We start from the raw sequence: 22608 nt of genomic DNA, 5'->3' as shown, positions 1-22608 counted from the left end.
GTATTTATTCTGTTTAAGTCGTTTCACAGATGTTTGCCAGCAATTATTTTTTTGTTTTAGTTTTCATTTTTATTTATTCTTAAATTTTTTGTCACTTGTTTCAGTGTGTTTTTGACCCCTGTTAAAGAAAATTTTGAAAATCAACACTTGTTTTCAATATATAGGCTTGTTTATTATATTTACAAAGGACTGATGCACTTTTCTGCTTGTAACACAAGATTCTTTTCAGACATTTCATCAGTTGTGTGAGCAGCCAGGTGTGGTTGAAGAGCACTACCTCTCCAAAATGTCTTAAAGCTTCTTAGAAGGTGTTACTTGTCAAACAAGATTTTAGATTTGTCTTTTTGTTAACATTGCTTCCTTTACTTATAGAGTTCTTATATTTGCTATTTCTGAACTCTGCAAATGGAGGATTCTTGTTTTAAAACCTACATTCTTATGAGTCTGTTGCTGGGTCTATGAATATTTTTATCTTATATCCTTAGTTTTGGGGAGCTTTGGGAAACCAATTATGTTTTGCACATTATTTACTAGTCTTTTTCTTTTTTACATTTTGGTCAGTGGTCTTTTTTTTWAACAAAGACTTTATGAGCAACAGTTTTAAAAATCTAATCAATCTAACCAGATCTGTATGTTTGTTTGTTTTTTTCCTTTTTGATAGAAAATGTCCCTGCAGAGCTGCGTAACCCTTTCTACTGTGACCAGTATGAACAGGAGCATCTTAAACCTCCAGTCACACGCCTTCTTCAATCCTCAGAGCTATACTGTCGCACCTACGGCATACTATTTGGAGCTGAAGCACAGCCCAAAGACAATGCTGCCCTGCTTCAGCTCCTCACTCAGAGAGGCATAGTCGCCAAAGACCAGGAGGCAACAGTGACAGATGCAGACCTTCGACATATGCCCATCAAAATGGTAATGTTTGAGTCTAACTGTATTTAAGCATTTTTTTTAACATGCACTAAGATTTTTTTTCAAGATGAAAACAATTCAAATAAAAGCCACTGACCTCACCTCAAAGGTACACATTTAACCAACCATGTTTTCATAAATATAAACTCMTATTTAATATCACCTCACCTCTTCACCTACCTCACTGTCCTCCAACTTGAAATTCATGACGTTCATACTTAAATTTTAAAAACCGTAGTAAAGAATAGCTGGTCATGGTTCATCAAGATTTTTTACCATCGATTTATCCACTGGGATCAGATTCTCTTTATGTCCAGGGAGCTGTATATACAGGGGCATGTTTATGCTTTGATTGCAGGGATTAAAGGACATCAAAAAGACCCCTACTCATTCARCCCTTCCCCCACCATTTTCCCAACTGATCTCAGGATGAGTGGTTCCAGCTGCAAAGAAAAGGGCCTGACTACTTTACTTTCAGGGTGTGAGAGGGAGACGAGTCTGTCTACAATAGATGATTCGGATCAAAACAATGGCTGAACGGTTCTAGTGAAACTTGAGAGGCTGTGTTGAGTGAATACACCTAGCTGGCTCAGTGAGTTAARTCAAGAGAAACAGGTTTGTCTTCTTGGCCCTTCACAAAAGGTTTTGTATGTTTTCGTATTTCTTGGATCACTTTATTGTTCCAATAAAGATGTCTCCAAAYGTGGAATTGTATAAAATTGAAAAGAGGTAATTTTACATCTGATGTGCAAAAGAAAAAAAAAACTGCAGTGCTCAAGCTGCCCAGATCCATGCACATATAAATAACGGTAGCTTTATCTGTAGGCTGTTTTTGAAAGATGGTGCCTCCTCAGGGATTTGTTGAAAATGGTGTTGTCAGTCATTACTCCAATGCAGCTTTTAGCAAAAGCTCTGCAGCTGGTAGTACTGTGCTGCTGAACTAGTATTGTGATGATGTTCTAACTTTTGAGTTTGAAAACTTGGATAGTCGCTGCTCTTGTTTATCTAAAACAATTCAAGAAGAGAGTTGAAACCATTTGCCAACAAGGATTTATGTTTCTATTATTTTACCTTAGCTGGATTGTGTGTTAAACTTCAGGCCATGGCACATCTTAGTTTTAAACCCTGTTTAATAAACTCATATTTGGCTGTTTCAGTCAATGCTGTATTTTGCAGTTTGTTGCTTTTGTGTATGATCCTTCCAGTCACTGACAGCTCTTGGAGTTTGTCTGCCAGGGACTGGCATCAAAGCTTGTGTGGCAAGCAAAGAAATTGGGTCATGCTGCAGCATTACAAGGATGGAGCATCAGTGTGCGCCCTGGCCAGTWAAAGAGCTTTGCAGTAGCAGCAGTCTGCTACAGGGCCGATGTTTATTAAAGATTACCTTTTTTTGAAGCTAAAGRATACTATTATAGTGCACTATGGTCATGCTTTTTTACCAACAGGTGAACACTGTCCCCATGTGATCTGCTCTACAATATTTAAGTGTTTTGTTTGTGGAACACAAACCTTGTACCATAATTGCTGTTTAATAAGTATTGCAAAATTGGGTTGATGCTTAAATGCAGATACATCAGAAAACTACAACCCTTAATATGCCAGTGATGTGTGTACTGTGTGAGATATTTGTGATCTGTTATTAGAAAATTATAAAAAAAAATTAAATTCAAATCAGAACAAATACAGAGGCATGGTCGTCCTTATACATAAAAAATATTGTTTCCATTGGTCACGTGGGGTTATTTAGTTGTAGTCATAGATTTATTTATTGATGTTGTGGATTTTGTATCTTGTCTTTCTGGCAGAGGCCCAACCCCCCATCACTCCTCAGATTGAGGGTAAAAGATCTTTGAAGATTAGACATAATCTAGTATCCAGACTGAACGCCATCTTCCATGATTGGTTGACATGCTAAAGAAGACGTGACTCACCGTGCACCCCAACGTGTCTCAAATTAAATGTATGATTGCAGCAGTTTTCACACGAATACTGTTCTGTTATGCTTCAAGAAAAAGGAAAGCATAAGCATTATGTAGACTTKGCTTTTCTTATAATTTTCTCAATGAAACTGAACAGGTCAAATGCTCATGTGTACTGTGAAATAGTTTAGTAGCAGTTTGTGATTTGTTATTTAACAGCATTTCTGTTGTCAGCTTAGTTTGCGATGCCTATGAACCTATTTGTTCAGGTTTTTTGTTAACATAGTCATGGATGGTTGAAACAAAATGCAAGTGTCACACCTTGAGYAGCTTGTGAGAAAAGAATCTATGATTGCACTAAAAATAGGGTTAAATATTGTTTTTTGTTTTAACAAAAAGGTTGTAATGTAGCTAACCTTCCTGGTCTCCTGTTGTTTCTTGGAATGGCAGTGACACTGTCTTAAATTGTAATGCTGTCGTGGCAAGTTTCTGGGCAAGCTAGCACCATTCTAGAGCTTATCTGAAGTGGCAGACTATAACATCATCCTGCACCATTACTTTTGCCTTTGCTGATTGAAACGWCTTTATTCATGATAACTGAACAGTATTGTAAACAAATTGAGTGTAACACGTAACTGTGCTGCTTTTTGTTGTTGTTGTTGTTGGGTTTTTTTTAAACATACGGTTCAATTCCATATGAGTATTAACCTCCTTTTCAAAATCCTTTGCTGGGCCCCTGGCCTGCTTGATCCCCCTGTTTGTCTACCCATCAACAGGCACAAGGCTGGGTAGGGGGATGGGGTTAAATCATATTTCAGACTTAATCAGATTTTACCCCCATAATAATCCTGTGTAATGATCAACAAGATGAWTCAACAAGCCTTTGCTAACTTTTTTAATTAAATGTTGATGTAGTTATGCATGCGGCTTTCCAACAAAAGGTCATCGACATTTTATGTTCAAGGGGTCAATTGATGAAATGTTTTTTACTCGGAGATATCAGCGCTGGATGTTTCGGAGCTGAGAGCCGGGGCTAAGCCAGGAGCACAGATCAGTGCTGCAGTCGGGCTTGTTCTGAGGTGCATTGTGGGTCAGCTGGCTGGTTGTTATGGTGATCTGGCAGGATCAGAGCTGTGTGTTCGAGTGGCTCCTCTCTGTACACTCATTAGAGAGCCTTGTGATTTAGCTTAGCAAGCTCCCCTGGGTCTGCAGTGGGAAATGTACTGGTGACTACTCATTCCCTTTTTCCTTTGGCTTTTTTTTATATTTTGTTTTGTTTTGAATCTCTCTGTACTCTCACCTATGACTTTACAGCATGACAGCAGAGGAGTTGGTCACACTTTTTTTTAAAGGTCTGCTATACATTTCTGTTTGTCATCCCAGTTTTGGACACATTATTAAAGAAGTTGCAACACTTAACTAAACACAAAAATGTGTTGCCACCTTAATATAGTTATAAGCACACTTATTAATGTTTTTACTGAAAGATTTTTGAACAAATTGTTGAAGCTGATTTTGATATGATTCTCATTGCTCTGTATATGTTTTACGTTTAGATAGAATACTACATATCACATGACAATAACTGACAAATAACAAAAAGAATGACAGGCAGTCAATTTATATTAGATTTTTTTTCTATAAAAGTCCTAGCTTGTAATGTAGTATATACTATTTTTCAAGTTCTTTATGTGTTCTTGAATCAGGATAYGTGTTCCAAATACATTTCATTAGAAAAAGCAAATCTCATCTCAACATGCTAGTAGACATCTTTAATTTCATGACATTATTTGAAGGACAAACCAGTTATGGCCACACTATTCTCAGTGCATTACTTTGACACATCTACAGAGTTTGCCCTAGTAGTATTTGACAAGCCTTTGCTGGCATAGCCTGCCCGGTTTTTCCCTGCCCTGGGTCTGCCCAAGTCAGCAATTTACAACAGGGTTCAGTAGGCAGACATGCAAGCAGGGCTCATGCACACAACTGAACTACTACCAGCCCCTATCTGGGGCTACAAATAGGTTGGAATAAGTCTGTCTGGCAGCTAAGCTGGAATTTGCAAGTAGTTAAAGGGACCAGGTTTTGATTTGCTCAGATTAAACTCAAAACTGTATAGTGGAGATTGAATTAGTGGCCTCTTGGCAGGAATATGTTGATTGTGATCTGCCTGAATCCATTATGGTCAGAGTGAGTTATTGCAAAACGTTTGCTGTTGATAGCCATTAGTAAGAAAAGTGACCAATTTGGCTACTTAAAAGAAAATAAAACTGAAAAATATAAAGATAACACAAAAATATGACTTGTATATCAATAGACAATACTTCACTGACAATGAAATCTGCAGATTTTTTTTAATATTTTTATTATTTAACCAGGCAAATCTCATTGAGATCACAGAGCAGCCTCAGCCTGAAGGGAACTATTGTACATGTTTTTGTGCTGTGGGAGAAACTGGAGTACCCAGAGGAAACCCATGCAAGAACGAGGAGAACATGCAAACTCCACACAGAGAAAGACCCCAGGTCCGAACCGGGGATCAAACCCCGGACCTTCTTGCTGTGAGGCGTCGGTGCTARCCACTGAGCCATTGTGCTACCCAAAAAAGAAGGTCCTAATAATTTCTACCTCTAGCATTTTTTTTGTTGCCCGGTAAAGATTTTGAACAAAGCAGAAGTCAGTAAAATTTAACAATTTATTTAAAAAATACTAAGATTTTAGTGTATGAACACATGTTTACAGATGATAATATAAATAGTCAATCAAAGTTTAGACAACTGAAGCACCACTGGTTGTAGTTGGCACAAACAGCACAACTTGTAATGAGCTAACAGGTTTAAAGAATTAAAGGGTTCACTTTAACYGATCTAATAATGTTCGTGGTACAGTGGTACATATAAAAAGGCTCTGGCTATTTGAAAATGTCTTGGAATTGTCACCTAGGTTTCTAATGGATATGGTGTAAAATCTTAATGTATTTTTTTAATTTTTTTTTCTCAAGTTATAAAGTATGTAACCACAGTCCTATTTGTTTGTAGTGTTCTCTGAAAAAAAAACACAAACAATTGATTTCTTGTGTTTTTTCTTGTTGTGTGGTATGTTGATGTAGTTACAGGTTCTCTTTTTATTTTTTATTTTTTTTGCACATTGAAATATTTCTTAATGACGCCTGCATAAAAAGGAAAAGTATTGCATTGAAATAAAGCAAAGGGGGAAATTGCTCAGGAATGAGAGTTCCAGGATGTTTGTGTAATCATATTGCAGATCAGCTGGCTATTTAATGATTTAATGGGTGTAAAAACACAGGTCCAAAGTTCGCCTACCTCTTCTAATGTCTGTGTTTTGCTGGCTGGGAAGTCATGTCAGAGCTTCAGCTGACTTACAGCTAGATTGTAGTGACCTCTAGAGGATACCATGTGTAGACTGGCACAGCTGCACCAGACAGATATATTATCTACAGTCAACCGAACTCTGTTAYAATAAATAAAAGTGTCCGACATTATTATGTAAACTGAATTTGATTGATTGTAGCCTCTGCTCTGGCCCTAAGTTCCTCTTTTTTCTGTTTTGTGATTGGTGCAGAGTGCTCATCTGGCTTTGATAGATGCCTTGATGACAATAGGAGTCATGGAGACTGTGACTGCAGTGAAGATGTGCGATTCAGCTGAGCTGCTGGGTGGAGCTGCCAGATGGGAGGATGCTTTAATTCATTGGGTTAATGTGGTAAGMACCAGTTCAGAGGGAAGAAACTTGTTTTAAACATGTTGTAATTTGACAGAAATAACCCATTGTTTAGACATGTCATCAGCCCTGTGCTGCAAACAACCTAGCATCTGTTTAAGACACTATAGTTTTTATATCCTTAAATGATAGCATCCACTATGACCCCTCTATGTTTTCTAATCGTATTATGCCCTCAGTTAAACCAGAAGCTGAGGGAGCGGACCGAAGGAGCCCAAAACGACTCATCTCGGGACGCTGCAGAGCCCCAACCTGTTGAGCCCTCTGTGAGTATTGCATACACTTCAGACAGTATTACTCATTGGGGCTTTACTTTTATGAAATAAGACACAGATTTAAATGTAAGTTACATCTGCTGGCACAAACAATAGTAGGTGTGACCATAATTTTCTGATTGTTTTGGTGACCACATATGCTGTTGCAAAACCGGTTGCCTCAGGTGCAGCTGAGTGTAATATTCTAGTAGCAGCTTCATGGTGAGTTAGAGGGTGGAAAACACAGCCTCATTAGGTGGAGTCAAGGTGAGCTTTGATGACTAACAGAAGCAAGAGTGTGTGACGGGAAAATACTGTTCATTTCTGTGAGAGACTGTTAACTAGACATTTCTGTTTTTGCATATCTGAAACATTGTTTTGTTTTAAAGGTTAAATACTCAAGGCACTATAGAAATATATCAAATGATAAAAATAAATGGAATAAAAAGCTTCTTGATTAATTCCATTGCATTTGCCATTGCTCTGAGTTTAATAGTTAAGATATGGGTTTTGCTGTATAAAGCTCAGTCCAGAATGAAGCTATTTGCATATTTGTTGTCTCTCTTCAGGTCTACCACTGAAGAGTGAAAGGAAGCATATCTTCAATATTAGGCACAGTGATTTCATGTTTTTGGTTTACTACATTCACAGGTCTTTTACTCTAAGCTTGAGAAGTAACACTTTAAAACATGTGTTAGCACCAACAAAAGGCAACTGAATCAATACATTTCTTTCTATTTTTAGACAATGCTGTCATCACAACCCTCTCCAGTTTGTCTCGTTCTTCCACTGTTGGCTTAATATCTGTCCCTGTGCTCCTGTTCTCCATTTCCCTCTATTTCTATTTTCTATTATTTCCTGTTCTGCTCTGACAGTGTCCTACTCGCTGGTACTGGAAACTTGTTCCTGTAAGTTCCCTCCTTTCCTCTGCCTCCTCTCCCTATCCCTCCATCCCTTCAGTGTCTTCATCAAATCTGTCAACCAAAATATGATCAGGTCTGTTTTTTTTTAATTGCCCATGTCCTAGTTTGAGACTGCATTGTTTATCAAATGCTTGTCTGCACTGGATGACATTTGAGTTAACAGTGTTAAAGTTAACAGTGTTGCAGGACAGGGCAGATGCATTGATGTGGAAATTGAGTGGTGCATGACTCACAGTAAAGTAGGCATGGTKTCAAAATGCCATGCACAACTGGTTTCTCTGGCGTGTGTGGCAAAACTATGTTTTTATGGGGATTAACAGACATGCTTTTAGTGAACTGCTCCCTGCAGGAATTAGGGTGTTTGAATGATGCAATTTTACCTRAAATGTTTTCATTCTATCTGAGACATCTCATTTTTTCTCTCTTCCTGCTGAGACACTCAGTTGACCTATTTTCTCATAATTAAAACTCATTTTTGCTCCTATTSAGCAATTCCCTTTGCATCTGCCATTAGCTTATCTATATTCAATTTGTTTTAAATGCCCTTAGCATGAACTATTCTTTGTCCTTTTTGTCATTCATGCYGTAATTCTTAACATATGTTTCACTGTGTGAAAAATTTAGGAGCACTTAACTATTTTGTAAAAGCTTGACTTTGTTGGTTGATGTTAGCTTTGACTCGGATCAAATTGAAGTAATGTTTTACTATGGACATGGTGCTAATTTTTTTTCTTGTTCAATTTTGAAGCTCCGCTACAGAAAGGATAAATCTCAGTCCAAAGTGAAGCCCGTGTTTCCTGTAGTGAATGAAATGAAGGATCTGTCCAGTGGTTGTGCTGTTGCTGCAGTCATACATTACTATTGCCCAGGACTACTAAGACTTGAAGGTACTAACAGATATTTTTTTATTGTCATAAGAAGACCTTCTCAATAAAGAAGATGACTGTCATTTTAACATTTCCTTTTTCCTCCTGTAAGATGTTTGTATGAAAGACACCATGTCTGTAGCAGAAAACCTGTACAACCTGCAATTCATCCGTGAATTCTGTGACAGTTGTCTGAAGGGTTGCTGTCACCTAACACTCGAAGACATGCTATATGCACCGCAGGAGCTTCAGGTACTTCCACACCTTCAATTATTAATTAATTAATTAACTGAATGAAATATTATGTGATAACTAATTTATCATGTGTAAATTTTTAGCTCAATTTTCTGAGCTTCCTGTCAGAGCTGCTTTGGTGGTTTGAAGTACAAAGACCAGAATTTGTTCAGCCAGTAGACACTTTAGGTAAGTGTTGATTTATGGTCCTTTGCAAATGGTGTGTGATATTATCTGTAAGACGGGGCTATCCGACTGGCGGCCCGTGGGCAACTTCAGTCCTTTGGGGTGGGGTGTCCATCCCCTGAGCTGTTGGCTTTGAGTAACTGTGGCCCCTGTAGCAGTTTAGTTGAATAGCCCTGCTTTAAGATGACATTTTTTGTTTGATACGTGCTGTGTTTCCATTGTTTTTATGCACATTTTAACGTTAGAAAAGATTGATGGAAATGGCTAAATTTAAAAAGAAAATGCTCTAAATTTTGCAAAAAAAGTTTTCATGTTTGTTTGAAGTTGTTTTTGGATCTTTCAGAAAAGAGTTAATACGCAAAAGGGGAGATGGAAAGAAATTTGCGAAATAAGTTCTGACTAGTGAACATTTACCTCACACGATTGATCAACTGTTTTCGCTGTTGGCATCTACCCGAATATTCCCATTATGCGCAAAAACATGGCTGGAAGCAACATCATATGCATGTGGACTGACAGCATGTAACATTGCCAATACTAGTTGATATGACAGAACAATTACAACTTGCCCGAGATAAACACATTCTTGAAAACTCCTCTCCATTGTGCCGAGATGTGCTGTCACTGCTAGTTTGCAACCTCTACTTYTTGTTTTATTACAGCCATGTGTAACATCAGCATTTGTGYAGCCTGGTTGATTCACTCCAGACCAGTAGATGGAATGTGCATATTTTGCATTTCTATTTTTTATTTATTTTCTTTTTTGTGACATTTTAAAAGTTTGCTCAAAATTCACATTGCAGTTGGATGGAAACATGGCTACTGTCTAAATGTTTTGATTTTTCTTTTATAGATGAATCCTCCCCAGTGACGCCAACTAGCTTGGGTGGTAGCAGGTAAAGTCTTTCTAAATAAGATTTTGTTGTGAAATTGTCTGGCATATATTTGAACATTTGTTTTACCTAAAACAATATTTGTACACTTTACAGTACTTCCCCTTCAATATTTAAGAAGCCTTTCCTCCCAATTTCTACCCCTGCATCAGGTAAAAATTCCACTTTGTCAAGTAACAAAAATATTTTATAGTCTGATGTATCTTGTCCCTTTTAATATTTTTTTTAGTTATTTTGTGTCATTTTGATGTATTTTGTTTTAGTTTTGAATATTGAGAATGTTTCATAATTTCCATACCACTGGTGTTTTGTTTAGTTGCTTTGTGCATCTTTGTGTGCGTTTTGCATGCCTTTACATGTTTGTGTGTCCCATTGCACTCAGGATCTTTGACTCAGTCTACCTCAATGTCTCATATAGAAGGAGTTGGAAAGACATGGAGCAAGAAACCACTCAGGTCTGCACATTCAATAAATAAACCGTTATGGTTTATTTAAAGTTTATTGCACCTAAACTCGTTTTGTTTTCTTTGTAGCCGACCCTTGTCAGCAGTATCCTTCAGCATTCCCTTTGGCCTGGATAGTGACGTGGACATAGTGATGGGCAACCCTGTCATAACTCGCTCTGTGAGCTCAGATCATGTCAGTCCAGCAAGCCAAAACAAGACCCATGTACCCTACACTCCAGCTGAAGACCTCAGCCATTTGCTTGGTAAATCTCTTGGACCCGACGGTCCACAAAGAGCATCGTGGACCACACAGACTCCTAGTATTCCGAGGCTAGAAGAAGAGAATGGACTTGGATCAAGTGAAACAGGAGAGCTGCCTACCATAGAGGAGGCTCTCCAAATAATTCACAGTGAGGACAAGATGGAGCCTCGTTTACACCCTGATGGTGCTCCTGACGGCTTCTACCTCCACTCWCCTGATGAACCTGCTACTTCCAGATTTGACAACAACTTGGCACCCATCAGCTGCTCTGCGCCATCACACTCAGGAATGATGTACCAGCCTACAGGAGAGTCCAGGGAGCCAGTTCGCAGCAGGAACACCTCAGGATGTTCACGGGATGATGATTCAGTCTTAAGGGATGGCAGTGTGGATTCAGACGCCTTAGAAGACCTGCCCAAGGCCCAGTCCACTCCAAATACACCAGCTGCAGGTTCTGCTCATGGCCATAGTAAGGAGGGGACTGACAGTGGAGTGAAGATGACCAGCTTTGCAGAACGTAAAAAACGACAGAATATAGACTCTCCTAAAGCCAGCAGCCCGTCTTCTCAGATGACCACATGGGCACAAAAGTCTGAAGAAAGCCCAAGCAAGAACCCACAACTCAATAATGAAATGTCTGAGCTGGGGGCTCGGCTTGAAGAAAAGCGGAAAGCTATAGAAGCCCAAAAGAAACGCATTGAGGCCATTTTTGCTAAGCATCGCCAAAGACTTGGGAAGAGTGCCTTTCTGCAGTTAAAAAAAGAGCAGAATGAAGACGAGAATGAGGAAACGGGAGATGGTCAAGTTGGTGCCTTGTCTACAGAAGATGCTCTCTCAYGCTTAACTCTAGAGGAAAGGCTTGCTCAAATGGAGGAAGAAGAACAGAAGGAACAAGATAAACAGCGCCTCTCAGTGGAAAGTAAAAGTAACGTTAAAAGAGGACTTACGCCAGAGGTCAGTCAGACCAAAGCCAACATACCAGGAGAGAAAAGTTCTGGGACACCTGGTGAGAAAGTGGTTGCTCCTTTAGGAGATTATAATAATGCTGTGTCCAAGTTAACGGCAGCTCTTTCCTCCCTGCAAAGTGACATGCAGCGGCTGACTGAACAGCAGAATCAATTTATCAAGAAGAAATCTGAAACCTCCAGTAATAAATCCTGGGTTATTCCAGCCAGCCCTAAAACCTCCCCTTCAGCTCCTCCCCCTTCACGCTTGTCACGAGAATCCACTCGAGGCTTAAACTCAGCCGCCTCTTCATCACCTTCTCACAAAGTCTCCAACCATTCYGTTCCTCCAAAATCTCCTCAGGTTAATAGAAGAGCTCAGTCTGTACCCCCTAAAAGCCCAAAACACAGTCGTCAAATGGACATGAAGGTCCCAACCCTGTCCAGGGTTCTCACTCCGCCTCAAAATGTGGACCGCATCCCCCATCTTCGTCGAGTAAATCCCTCTCAGACTCAAGTCCAGACTTCACTGTCCTTCTCCATGGGTGACTCTGATAACCTGGGTGAACTGCGCTCCGCTGGGCCGAGTCCTGTTCCCACGCCTTCACTGACACCCTTACAGACTCCAACTCCACCTACTCTTCATGTAGCAGATGACGCCCAGTCAGATGTAGGCTCCATTGACGGACAAAGTGTCTTCAGCATGGACCTTGATGTTGGGGCCTCACAGAGCCCTTTGAAGAGGGATGGACTTGCAAGCGGAGGCTGCAGCTCTGGCGCCCCTTCAGAGTGTTCCTTTGACAGTGAAGCCCCTGCAGGGTTGGTGAACGGTAAACGCGGTAGTTTGATAGAAATCTCATTGTCTTCCTTGCGAGGAGATGCCGAAGAGGATGACCAAGTTCCTGACACTTTCTCTGATTCGATGAGTGACAAAATGGAGCCAGAATCAAAACCAGGCGTGGGGTTCTTTTTCAAGGTTTGCAGCTAACTTGGAGTATTTCAGCATATTTAATAGAAAAATGAAGTTTTTGCGAGTGTGCTTTTGTTTGTTTGTTTCTTCAGGATGACAAGCATCGACCAGAGGATGAGATGGCCCAGCGACGAGCAGCCTTACTTGAGAAACAGCAGAAAAGAGCGGAAGAGATGAAGAAACGCAAAATTGAGCAGGAGAAAGAAAAAGAGTCAAAGTAACATTTTAATATTCAGATATCTGTAATAATAACCAACTTAAGAGAGCCATAGCAAAAATGTCGTTCAGATAGTTTAATTAAATTTGTTTGTATAGGAGTAAAGAAATCTGCAGGGCTGATAGCACTCCAGCTCAATGCTGGATCTCTGGCTTAGCGTAGCTGTGGCAAAAAATAAATTTGACCAGAGATTTAACAAACTTTTCTCTGGACCTAAGAGGCGCAGCTGTCAATTTAAACACAGGTCTACCAGCCAATCAAAAACAGGGTGAGGGCAGGACTTGTCTCAACATCTGGACTTCAGGCTCAGGATTCTTTCCCACTATCAGCCCTGAATTTAGTTGCATATAAAAGATAATATAGATTTATTAGCGTACTGTTAAATATTTGACTGTCTCGTGTCTTTTTAATATAGCAAGATGGACATGATTTTGCTACACAAATGTCGTACATTCAGAAGTTTAACATCAAATCTTCCTGTCCATTTAGCAAGCCTCAGTGGATGATTATTGAAGGCTGGGGTAATAAGGGTGAAGACACACCCCAGACCTCAGACACCCCTCCAGCATCACGCACCCCGCCAGCAGAGGGGACTCCTCAACGTAGAGGAGACTTCACCAAGCAGGAGTATGAGAGACGACAGCAGTTGAAAATAATGGAAGATTTAGACAAGGTGCTGAAGCAAAAGCCCACCACAGTCCGTGGTGTGAAGAAGCAGAGGCCCAAGACTGTGTTCAGGGATGACTCCGTCTTGTCTAATAGCCCTGCCAAGGGTTTTATTGGTAAATTAATAAATCTGACATTTATTATCAGAATTGTTCAAGTTTTTATATATATATATATATATATATATATATATATATATATAATTTCTTCCATTTCTGTTGTTTTTGGTGCAGGTCCAAGGTTGAACAAGGTGTACTCTCACTCAACTATGAACCTATCCTCTATGGCTAATGACTCTGGAGGTCTGAGTGTCAGGAAATCTCCAAGGTAACCTGCATAGTGTTGATAGATGTATTTATTTAAAAAAGAGTTTGCAAAATGGATGGTGCATAATTTAGCCTTAAACGTTACTATGTGTCAAAAGTAAACTGCTTTCTTTTAAAAGGATCCACAATTAGTTTTAACATTAGACTTTATTTGATAAACATTTATTTTAACTGTAAAATAAAGACTGTAAAAATACTTTAGGCTGTTTAGTTTTTATAATTTTTAAAAGTATATTTTAACATGGACGGAGCCATTTTATTTACACACAAAGCATTCTGGGTAAATGATGACGTGGATAGGGCATTGGTGTGAGCGAGCTATATCCACCAATATCTGTGGACAATATCTGATGATCGACTCTTTTAGATGAAACCAGAGAGCRTTGACAGAGAGGAGAAGGTAGAAATGATTCAACCTGTAACTGAAAATATAGATGGAGGACAACAGAGCTGCTTCATGGAAGAAGAACCTCAGCTTAGCCTGTTAGCCTTCACACTAACGCTGATGCCATATTGCCTTATATGTATTAGCTTGACGCTAGCGCAACAAACTAACAAGCTAAACTGAGGTCCTCCATCCATATTTTCAGTTACAATCTGAGTCATTTCTACCTTCTCCTCTCTGTCAGCGCTCTCTGGTTTCATTTAAAAGAGCCAATCGTCAGATATTGTCGAAGATTAACCTTCGTGATTAACCACGTCATCATTTACCCAGAATGCTGATAAAATGGCCCTGTCCATGTAATATATTTTTAAACTTTTAGTTTAGAAATTATAAAAACTAAACCGTCTACAGTATTTTAACAGTTTTTATTTTACAGTTAAAACATGTTTATCAAATAAAGTCTAATGTTGTAAATGTAAAGTTTGTCATTTTGTAGAATTGAGCAATTACATCACTGATGTCAATAATTTATTGAAACTTGARGGGTGTGCAATAAACCACTCATGTTTAATATGCAATTTTGTTTATTGATCTGTAATTACAGATGCTTTGGGAATTGCTTTCATTATTTTTAGGTACACTGGTGTATGTGAGATCTAACTTCTAGCTTATGTTAGTAACTTACCTTTTTTTTCCTTCCTTAGCCGTTCACACTCACCGTCCCGGTCACGGCTAATGTCACCGGGGCGAAGAAGTGCTCAGAATGGAGAAAAGGACTGGGAAAATGGTTCCACTATTTCCTCTCCCTCCTCTATCCCAGAATACACAGGTTAGTGATAAGTTGCATACCAACATATTCTTAAATTAAAGCATGTAAGCAYTGTTTCTTCCATGTGTAAACATTGTTTTTTGCAGGACCAAAGCTGTACAAGGAGCCAAGCTTTAAGTCCAACAAGTTCATCATCCACAATGCCATCACTCGCTGCTGCCTGGCTGGAAAGGTCAACGAACCACAGAAAAACAAAGTTGTTGAGGTGAGCGTTTCTGTTGCTTCACAAGTTAACTAAGAAGTTCTGACCACTGTGGCTATAAACATACTTGTGTACTGTTATTTTCTTTTTTGCAGGAAATGGAAAACAGCGCTGCCAATCACTTCCTCATCCTCTTTAGAGATTCCAGTTGCCAATTCAGAGCAGTGTATACCATGAACCCTGAAACTGAGGAGATGGTACGGCTCACTGGTATTGGACCTCGAGTCATCTCGCTTGAGATGGTCGAGTCCATTTACAAGTACAGCTCTGACCGCAAGCAGTTCACCGCCATCCCGTCCAAAACTATGTCCATGAGTGTCGACGCCTTCACTATCCCTGGACACTTTTGGCAGAAACGCCCAGGAACTCCCAAAAAACTTAGCACCCCCAAATAAAGACTCACTGAAAATAGGTTAAAGATGCTACAATTCAGGAAATCAACTCTCAGTTTAACTTGTTTTTTGTTCTATAGTTGGCTGTGTGTGGCACTTCAGATTGTTCAGATAGGCTAGCAGCAGAAAGCATAACTGACCATCTTGGCTTGAGAAAATTGCACATCGGTCAATCAGCCAATGTATTTACAATAACATTATTGTCTGAGCTTTTGACAGGCTCTGCATGATTTACTCAGATTGCAAAATATGATGTAGCTGGTTCAGTTAGGAAACATAATTCCTTTTCCCATGCCTCCTCATGCCTTGCCTTACCCTGCCATGCTGGAGTCATGTGACTTTTAGGTAAGAAAAACTGGGGATAACCACACTGCCTTTGCTCACAAAACAGTAGTTTGGGCATTCGTAGTTCACCTCTCTGCTGTACTTGCTTTTCCTTTTGCTGCCTTTTCTTCTTCCAGGGCTCACGTCTACCAAGACAGAAGGCTCAGATCTCACTTCTGACTGGAGATCTCAGCTGGCAGATAATACTGCTCTAATATGAATGTAGGCCACATACTAACCACTTGGTCATTTCAGGGGTGTTTTCACTGTATAGTTCAGTGTAGAGGACACCATAATTGCTGGTCCCTAYGGGCTGCACCAGTGGTGGCTACTTTGGTTCCTGGTGGATGTGTACACCCAGAAACTGCTTGTGCCCCATAGTTTGTGCACCCCCACTCAACTGTCCTTCAGATGTAGACATCTGGATGTTTTTTATATACTTTTTTGACATGGTTTTGCCAGATATGGTGATTGAGTCTTTGAGAGCTGATAGAAGTATGAAATTTAATGTGATTTTTTTTTCCCTCACTGTTCATGCTTTCTCATTGTCTTTAAAATAACATGAAGGAGAGCTTTATCATGTTCAATACTTGGATACTGCTCTTTGAGAAAATGATAATCAATGCTGGTTTAATATATACTGAATGCTGATTACTTTTTTGACAATGATTTGTAAAAAAAAATAGGTTGACTTTTTGTAAGCTACAAATAAGCTAGGCTGCTGCTTAATCATTAGTGAGAAGTGTGTTTGAAATGTGAATGAATGAGAATGAGTAGAAATTGTTGATAAACTGAAGAAAAAAAGTTTGATTTAGGATGAATAAATCCATGAGGTCAGAGTCTGTTTCCTAATGTGTTTTCCCTGTTTATATGTCCTAACATGTAAACAGTAGGTTTCTTAATGAAGGATCATTCTGGACTGTAACAGCCCTCATCTATTCCACAGTCCCTTCACACTCCTTCATGTACAACTGGGGGGGCGATGTAAAACGCCAAAAGGTTTTCTGTTTTCTTTTAATTTCCTGACTCTAGTTTCTAATGACAAAATCAATGTAGGGAGAAAATCTAAGAAATGTATCTATTACGTTTTCTTTAGTCTTTAGGATAACCTTTGCCACAACACAACTGTATTTTTAGAATAACTGCCTCCAAGAAATGTGGTGTTTTCAAGGTGACTTCCATAGTAAATATGTTTAAAACGCTAATGAGGATTAAAGAGTTGAATGATTGCTTAAAGGTTTTTGTGGAAGAGTGCTTGTGGAGTAAGTGGATGTTTATTCTGGTATTTGTAAAAGTTAGTATGTGGTAGTAAACACCGCACTTTGATTCAGTGCAATTCTTCCCGGAAATCCCCCATATCATCCAGAAATGTATTTATTCGTCATTGAATTGTGACAAACTTGTTTTAGTTTGTTTTGGTTTTCCTCTTTTATTTTCTTAAGATTACGTGTCAAATTGTCATTTCATAGATGTCATGTTGATTTTGTTTTTCCTTTGTTTTCCAGTCTGTGCCAGCACATTATGTATGTTCATTTCATCAAATGACTGTCCTCGGCAACTGGACCAGTAAAATAAAATGTTCCTTTTTTAAATCATCCACATCTGTTTTTCATAACCTTTTTTTAAAAGTCATGCATTTTTATGTTTAGAATCATAAATGGGTGAAACTGGTTTGGACACTCTTTTATTTGCAAACAAATAACCTGAAAAGAGATTATTTTGTATTAGCTGAGTTCCACACACACTTTACAATTCAGACACCAAGTTAATTTAATACTAATTTTATTATGGATGGTTTTTTTTCCCCCTCTTGTTAAACAGTTGGGCTTGTAAGAAAAACCTTGATGTTACTTGGTTCTTAAATCACATAACACTGCGAGAGATGATGGGCGTTTATGATAATACTGTTTATAAATGCCTTTCTAAATAGTGGCACAGAGTAATCACATATTGCCATTCAAAGATGTTTTTGGAGCCCGAAAACATCCCCTTACTTTTTACATGTGAAATGAAACTGGATTGTTGTATCTGTAAGAAGGAAAAAAATGTGCCCAGCAGCAAACTAGGGCCACTCTAGTGTCAGACTTCAACATTGTTTCAGCTATGCTTGGCATGCAGCATCTCTGCAAGTAGAGAGTTGCAGGGCAAATCTCCAAGAAGGTGGCGCTGGTACAAATAGTCCTCAACCTGCAAACTAATGCTGCGAACCTCAGGTAGTCGGAGAAGCAGCTGGCCAAACTTGTCTGACTGTCGTGGATGATTGCGCTGGGTGTGCTCCATTAGAGCCCTGTTCACCCTCTCCTGAGTCTGCTCCACTTGTCTCCGGCTTTTCACCGACTTCACATCTTAAACACAAAACGAACAAATGCACACTTAAAAACTTTAGGAACCCTTTTTTTTGTCAAAGTTTAGTAAATAAGGTGTTAACGTCAAAAAGCTCAGTTTGATTTTCTTTTGCATCACAAATATAGCTGTTTCAGTTATCAAAAGAATCTCACCTGGGTTGAAAAGAACAAGGTGTTTTAGACAAACAAACTCATGTCTATCAAAGTGAAGTGCCTTAAGTTTATATACAAGATCCTGGGTTCTCGAGACCAAGCTACTAAGTGTGGCTCCAGCCTGGGAGGTAATAGTCGACACCTCGATCTGCATCAGGATGAAGCATATATATTTGAAATTTACTTCATTTGAATGTGCCCAAAAATCCAGCATTTTCTCTGGCAATTGTACTTTACCTGCTGACCAGTGACCAGGTATATACAGCCCTCTTTGCCATAAGTGACTTGTCTACAGAGGTGATCCAGAACCATCAGCTCACTCCAGCAGCTTTGCAACAGCACCATCTGATCCTCAACCTGTGGGAAACATAAATATGATATAGAAGAGCAAATTTTGTTTGTCTCATTAGTAAGTAAAAAGTAAATCATAGTACAGCAAAACTGTTAAAAATGTAAAAATATTTGGGAGTGTTTTTCACCTTGAGCTCCTTAAACAGACTACTGTTTCTGGCCCACTCCACGAGCCCAAACAGAGTCTGGTCGGCCATTTTGCACATGATGCTGAACGTATTTAGGCGGTCGTGTTTCCCTCGGTTAGCCTGCTCTTTCTGCAGACTAGCCAGGACTTTGGCACACAGCTGGGCCTCGTCTTGTTCACCTTTCAGGAGCTGACTAAGGAAGCTGGGAGCAAGGGTGGCCGATGGAGGAATGGTTGGAACCTGGGGGGAACCAGTGGCTGAGCTTGGTACCGGACAGGGAGAAGATGCTAGCGTGCTTCTTGGTGTGAATAAATAACTTGTGGTCGAATGCACTGGATGGTGTGCGGGAGTTGGGTTGTAGCTGAAGCCCATTTCTCCTTTGTCCTGTGAGTGTCCAGGGAAGGTGCAGTACAGTCCATGACAAGACACGGATGCAGGAGTTAGCACACTGTGATTGTTCATTATGCAGTCCAGTTGCGTGGGTTCACCTGACTGTCCCATGCCAGACGGATGCATAAGGTGGGAGAGATGAAAGGCACTAGAGGACGAGGGCCCACTTGTGTGGCTGCCTCTCTGGTGAGGATCATTTGGAGACTGGGGACTTGGTGTTTGTGTAGTTTCCATCTTGATCCTGTAGGGATCAGTGTTTGCCCTCTGCTGTTTCATCTGCCTGTCCCGCCTGTATATTGGTCCAAATTTATTCCTGCCCCCTCTCATTCGGTCTGCTCTCACAGCTGATGGCAGAACACAAAACACATTTTGATGGATTTATCACAACACTTGAGTATTTGCCAGATAGATGCAGGTATGAAAGCACAAACAAGGGAACCCACTGATTGGACTGTACTAAATAATTAGATGCAACTCCCATTTATTACTTTATAGATAAGTCATGAGGCAGAAACGAAAAAGCATGTCATAAAGAAGCGAAACACAAGTTCAAAGACATAAAGATTATTTGTTTTTATGCATTGGAATTGGTGGAAGTTTATTGTACCTTCTCTCTTCATGCCGACAGCCAAACACTTCTGGAAGCGGCAGAAAGGACAGCGTTTCCTCTGAGAAATGTTCATTGGGCAGCTTTGTTGTTCTGCACAAGTGTAGTGTTTGTTATTCTGCACTGAGCGTTTAAAGAAACCCTGCATGAGGAAGAGAGACTGATCATTGATTCTTTCTATTTAAACTACCAGATATTAGTAAAAGTAATGTTCGATACTACCATTTCTTTTTCCGATACTGATACCAAGTAAAACTCAGGCTGGTATCGGCGATTCGATACTGATACTTAATGCTTTCTAACCCTAACCRTATCATATTTGTTTAGCATTATTTAATATTCCTCTGCTAAACAAATGCAATATATTTTTTAGAATGGAAAAATTTGGGAACTCCTCATCTACAATGTAATGACAGACAGTCAGACAAAGATGATTTTATTTAAAAATGACCTGCCATACATTTAATGTCTACAGACTGAGTAACCGACTGAGCATGTGCCCACTGCGCTACACATCCCCAGAGCACAAGAAAAGGTAGTTCCCTCCAAATGTTTCAATAATTTAGTTATTTCCCACTGTTTTCTTGTTAATGACATACATTACCCAAAATGACTGTAGTATCAAATTATCTATATTTTGATTTTAATATCGATTCAAGAGCATAAAGTTCTGGTATCTGTAGTATCAATATTTCAGTTTCAATCTGCACATCACTAGTCTAAAGCGAACATTTAATTGTATGTTTCTACCATATGACAGCGAGACAAATTGTGTCTTCATTCAGAACCACACTGACAACACCTTATTCCTTACCTTACAGCTCTCACAGGTAAGCAGCCCATAGTGATATCCTGATACTTTGTCACCACAAACAGGACAGTTCTCCTCTGGCTCTGAACAACTGGCTGCCTCAGTCTTTTGTTCCTGAACTACAAAACAAAATCAGTCAGGTCAAATGAAAGAAAAAAATAACATTGCAACACATACTATAATTCAAGTGCAAACCAATTTGAGAAGACAAGAGATACTTGTTCAATGTGTACTTTATATATAAAGTTATGAACTACTAAAAAATATGTAATGATAAGGTGATTTGTGTGTGAGCATGTTGGAGATGACACCTTTCCAACTTTGATCTAAATAACAGTAATATGTGGAGGCACTGCACCAAAAAGTTCAGATATCTATTGACATACTGTGTAACACAAAAAGAAAGTGCTTTGCTTTCAACATAATAAAGGTGTTATGCATTAAGATTTATAGCTCAGCTGTTGAATGGTGAACAATAGGACACCATCCCTCTATTTCAGACTACCTTATCGCTCAACCTGATTTATTTGGCTGTGATTGCAGATATGACCCTTACATAATTCCCAGAACCAGTCTACCTAAATGAAAGACTGAAACACTAAGATAAATCCCTTTTAAATGTATTTTACTCTATATGATGTTTTTCCAATAAAAGTGTGTTGCAGCAACATGTAATAAATCTTTACAGACATTAATATAAATAAGTCATTCTTCCAGAACATGGTCTGTTACAAACAGATACATTAAGGGGAAAATTAACATTTGTGAAAAATGTTTCTTTAAATTTAATATATTCTATGATATTCCCTTCTGTGTACTTACATGTTGATTCCTCCGATGCTAACAGATCCTCTKGATAGTTACCAGACTGGTGGATTAGTGGCTGGGATGGTTGTGGGTAATAAGCAGGTATGTCCATTTTAAGGTGGGACATGAGCTCCACTGTCAGCTCAGCTGGATCTTCATTGTTGCAGAGTTTAGGAGACCGGACAGACACAGCAGGAGAGCCAGAGAAAAGCCAGGAGGCGGTCAGGCCCAAAAGCTCAAATGGACTGACGCTTGTTCGAGGCCCACATCTGAACTTTGATCAGTTGTGAGCGTCATAAAACCTCTCCTGACTGGCACTCCTAACCAGTCAGTGTGTCAGCAAGCTGGCCAACCAGCCCTATCACAGGAGACAAACAGCCACCTGCTGGAATCTGACTGTAGTGAAATGACTTTAGTATCACGGAACAGTTCTGACGCTCAGCTGATAAGATAAGAGTGCACTGATGAGCACCACTTCCAAACCTCACTCTGATTTCAACAGAAAATCTGGATTAATTAAAATTAAAATTTGTTAAAAAAATTTGAAATTGTTTAATTTGTATTAGTTACTGTCTGAGGAGTTAATTTTTTTTGTTTTTATCATTTGGTTTATCATTGTTTAAAATATAAAAAAAACTTTTAAAGGAGCAGATATAAGAATTTTTTTCTTCTGCTGCTGCCTTTCATTTTATTTTATTTTGTATTGCTTTGTTGTGTGTGAAATGTTTTGTTTGTTTTTTTAATGAAATGAATAAATGAATTTGACTTGACTTGAAAACATTCACTTACTCTCAAGTGAATGAAGCAAAGCCATTTTCTTTATTTCATCTTAATTTCATCCACCATTAAAGACAGACAGGAAAAAACCAAGAAGCTCCTCCCATAAAAACATCTTCAGACGCGCATCTAGTCTTGTTCCAGTCTGAATGTAGCGCGTCCAACTTGAGGCATTGGGTGCATTACATGCTCAAAACACATTCAGTGTGAACGTAGCTTGAGAGCTGATGTGTCTTTTCATATGAGGCCTTCCTATCTGCAGAAACAAAAGTTGGTTATGTAGGGGTCACCTCGAGTCAAATTATCAAGGAACTGTCTTGGACTCTCAGTCCTCTGATGGGCCTTCTA

General features: G+C 39.3%; 2 protein-coding genes across 4 annotated transcripts in view; one reads left to right on the top strand and one right to left on the bottom strand.

Moving 5' to 3' along the window:
- Positions 1 to 17486, top strand: part of camsap3 (calmodulin regulated spectrin-associated protein family, member 3) — a 26717-nt gene extending 9231 nt beyond the window's left edge. The window contains exons 2-18 of one of the 3 annotated variants that reach the window (XM_014024696.1): positions 662 to 915; positions 6414 to 6554; positions 6752 to 6838; positions 7702 to 7734; positions 8498 to 8636; positions 8728 to 8867; positions 8954 to 9038; positions 9889 to 9931; positions 10025 to 10080; positions 10347 to 10383; positions 10462 to 12556; positions 12643 to 12767; positions 13257 to 13549; positions 13667 to 13760; positions 14849 to 14973; positions 15060 to 15178; positions 15271 to 17486. In XM_014024696.1, coding sequence (XP_013880150.1) covers positions 662 to 915; positions 6414 to 6554; positions 6752 to 6838; positions 7702 to 7734; positions 8498 to 8636; positions 8728 to 8867; positions 8954 to 9038; positions 9889 to 9931; positions 10025 to 10080; positions 10347 to 10383; positions 10462 to 12556; positions 12643 to 12767; positions 13257 to 13549; positions 13667 to 13760; positions 14849 to 14973; positions 15060 to 15178; positions 15271 to 15570 — 4166 coding nt within the window. In that variant the 3' untranslated portion in view covers positions 15571 to 17486. Of the gene's footprint in view, positions 1 to 661; positions 916 to 6413; positions 6555 to 6751; positions 6839 to 7701; positions 7735 to 8497; positions 8637 to 8727; positions 8868 to 8953; positions 9039 to 9888; positions 9932 to 10024; positions 10081 to 10310; positions 10384 to 10461; positions 12557 to 12642; positions 12768 to 13256; positions 13550 to 13666; positions 13761 to 14848; positions 14974 to 15059; positions 15179 to 15270 lie in introns of all 3 variants that reach the window. The other 2 variants (XM_014024679.1, XM_014024686.1) reach the window with 2 other exon arrangements.
- Positions 16595 to 22057, bottom strand: nr5a5 (nuclear receptor subfamily 5, group A, member 5). The gene is made up of 7 exons (XM_014024832.1): positions 21499 to 22057; positions 20680 to 20795; positions 19866 to 20007; positions 18869 to 19602; positions 18627 to 18746; positions 18390 to 18537; positions 16595 to 18236 (listed from the first exon to the last, which is right to left on the bottom strand). Exons 1-7 carry the CDS (start codon positions 21608 to 21610, stop codon positions 17989 to 17991), a joined length of 1620 nt encoding a protein of 539 aa, XP_013880286.1. The 5' UTR covers positions 21611 to 22057; the 3' UTR covers positions 16595 to 17988.
- Between the last annotated feature and the right edge of the window lie 551 nt (positions 22058 to 22608).

This window comes from Austrofundulus limnaeus, unplaced genomic scaffold (genome assembly GCF_001266775.1).
Source record: "Austrofundulus limnaeus strain Quisiro unplaced genomic scaffold, Austrofundulus_limnaeus-1.0 Scaffold4, whole genome shotgun sequence".
Taxonomy (NCBI): domain Eukaryota; kingdom Metazoa; phylum Chordata; class Actinopteri; order Cyprinodontiformes; family Rivulidae; genus Austrofundulus; species Austrofundulus limnaeus.
Note: the sequence above shows the minus strand (reverse complement) of the source record. Positions and strands in the feature narration are given on the sequence as shown.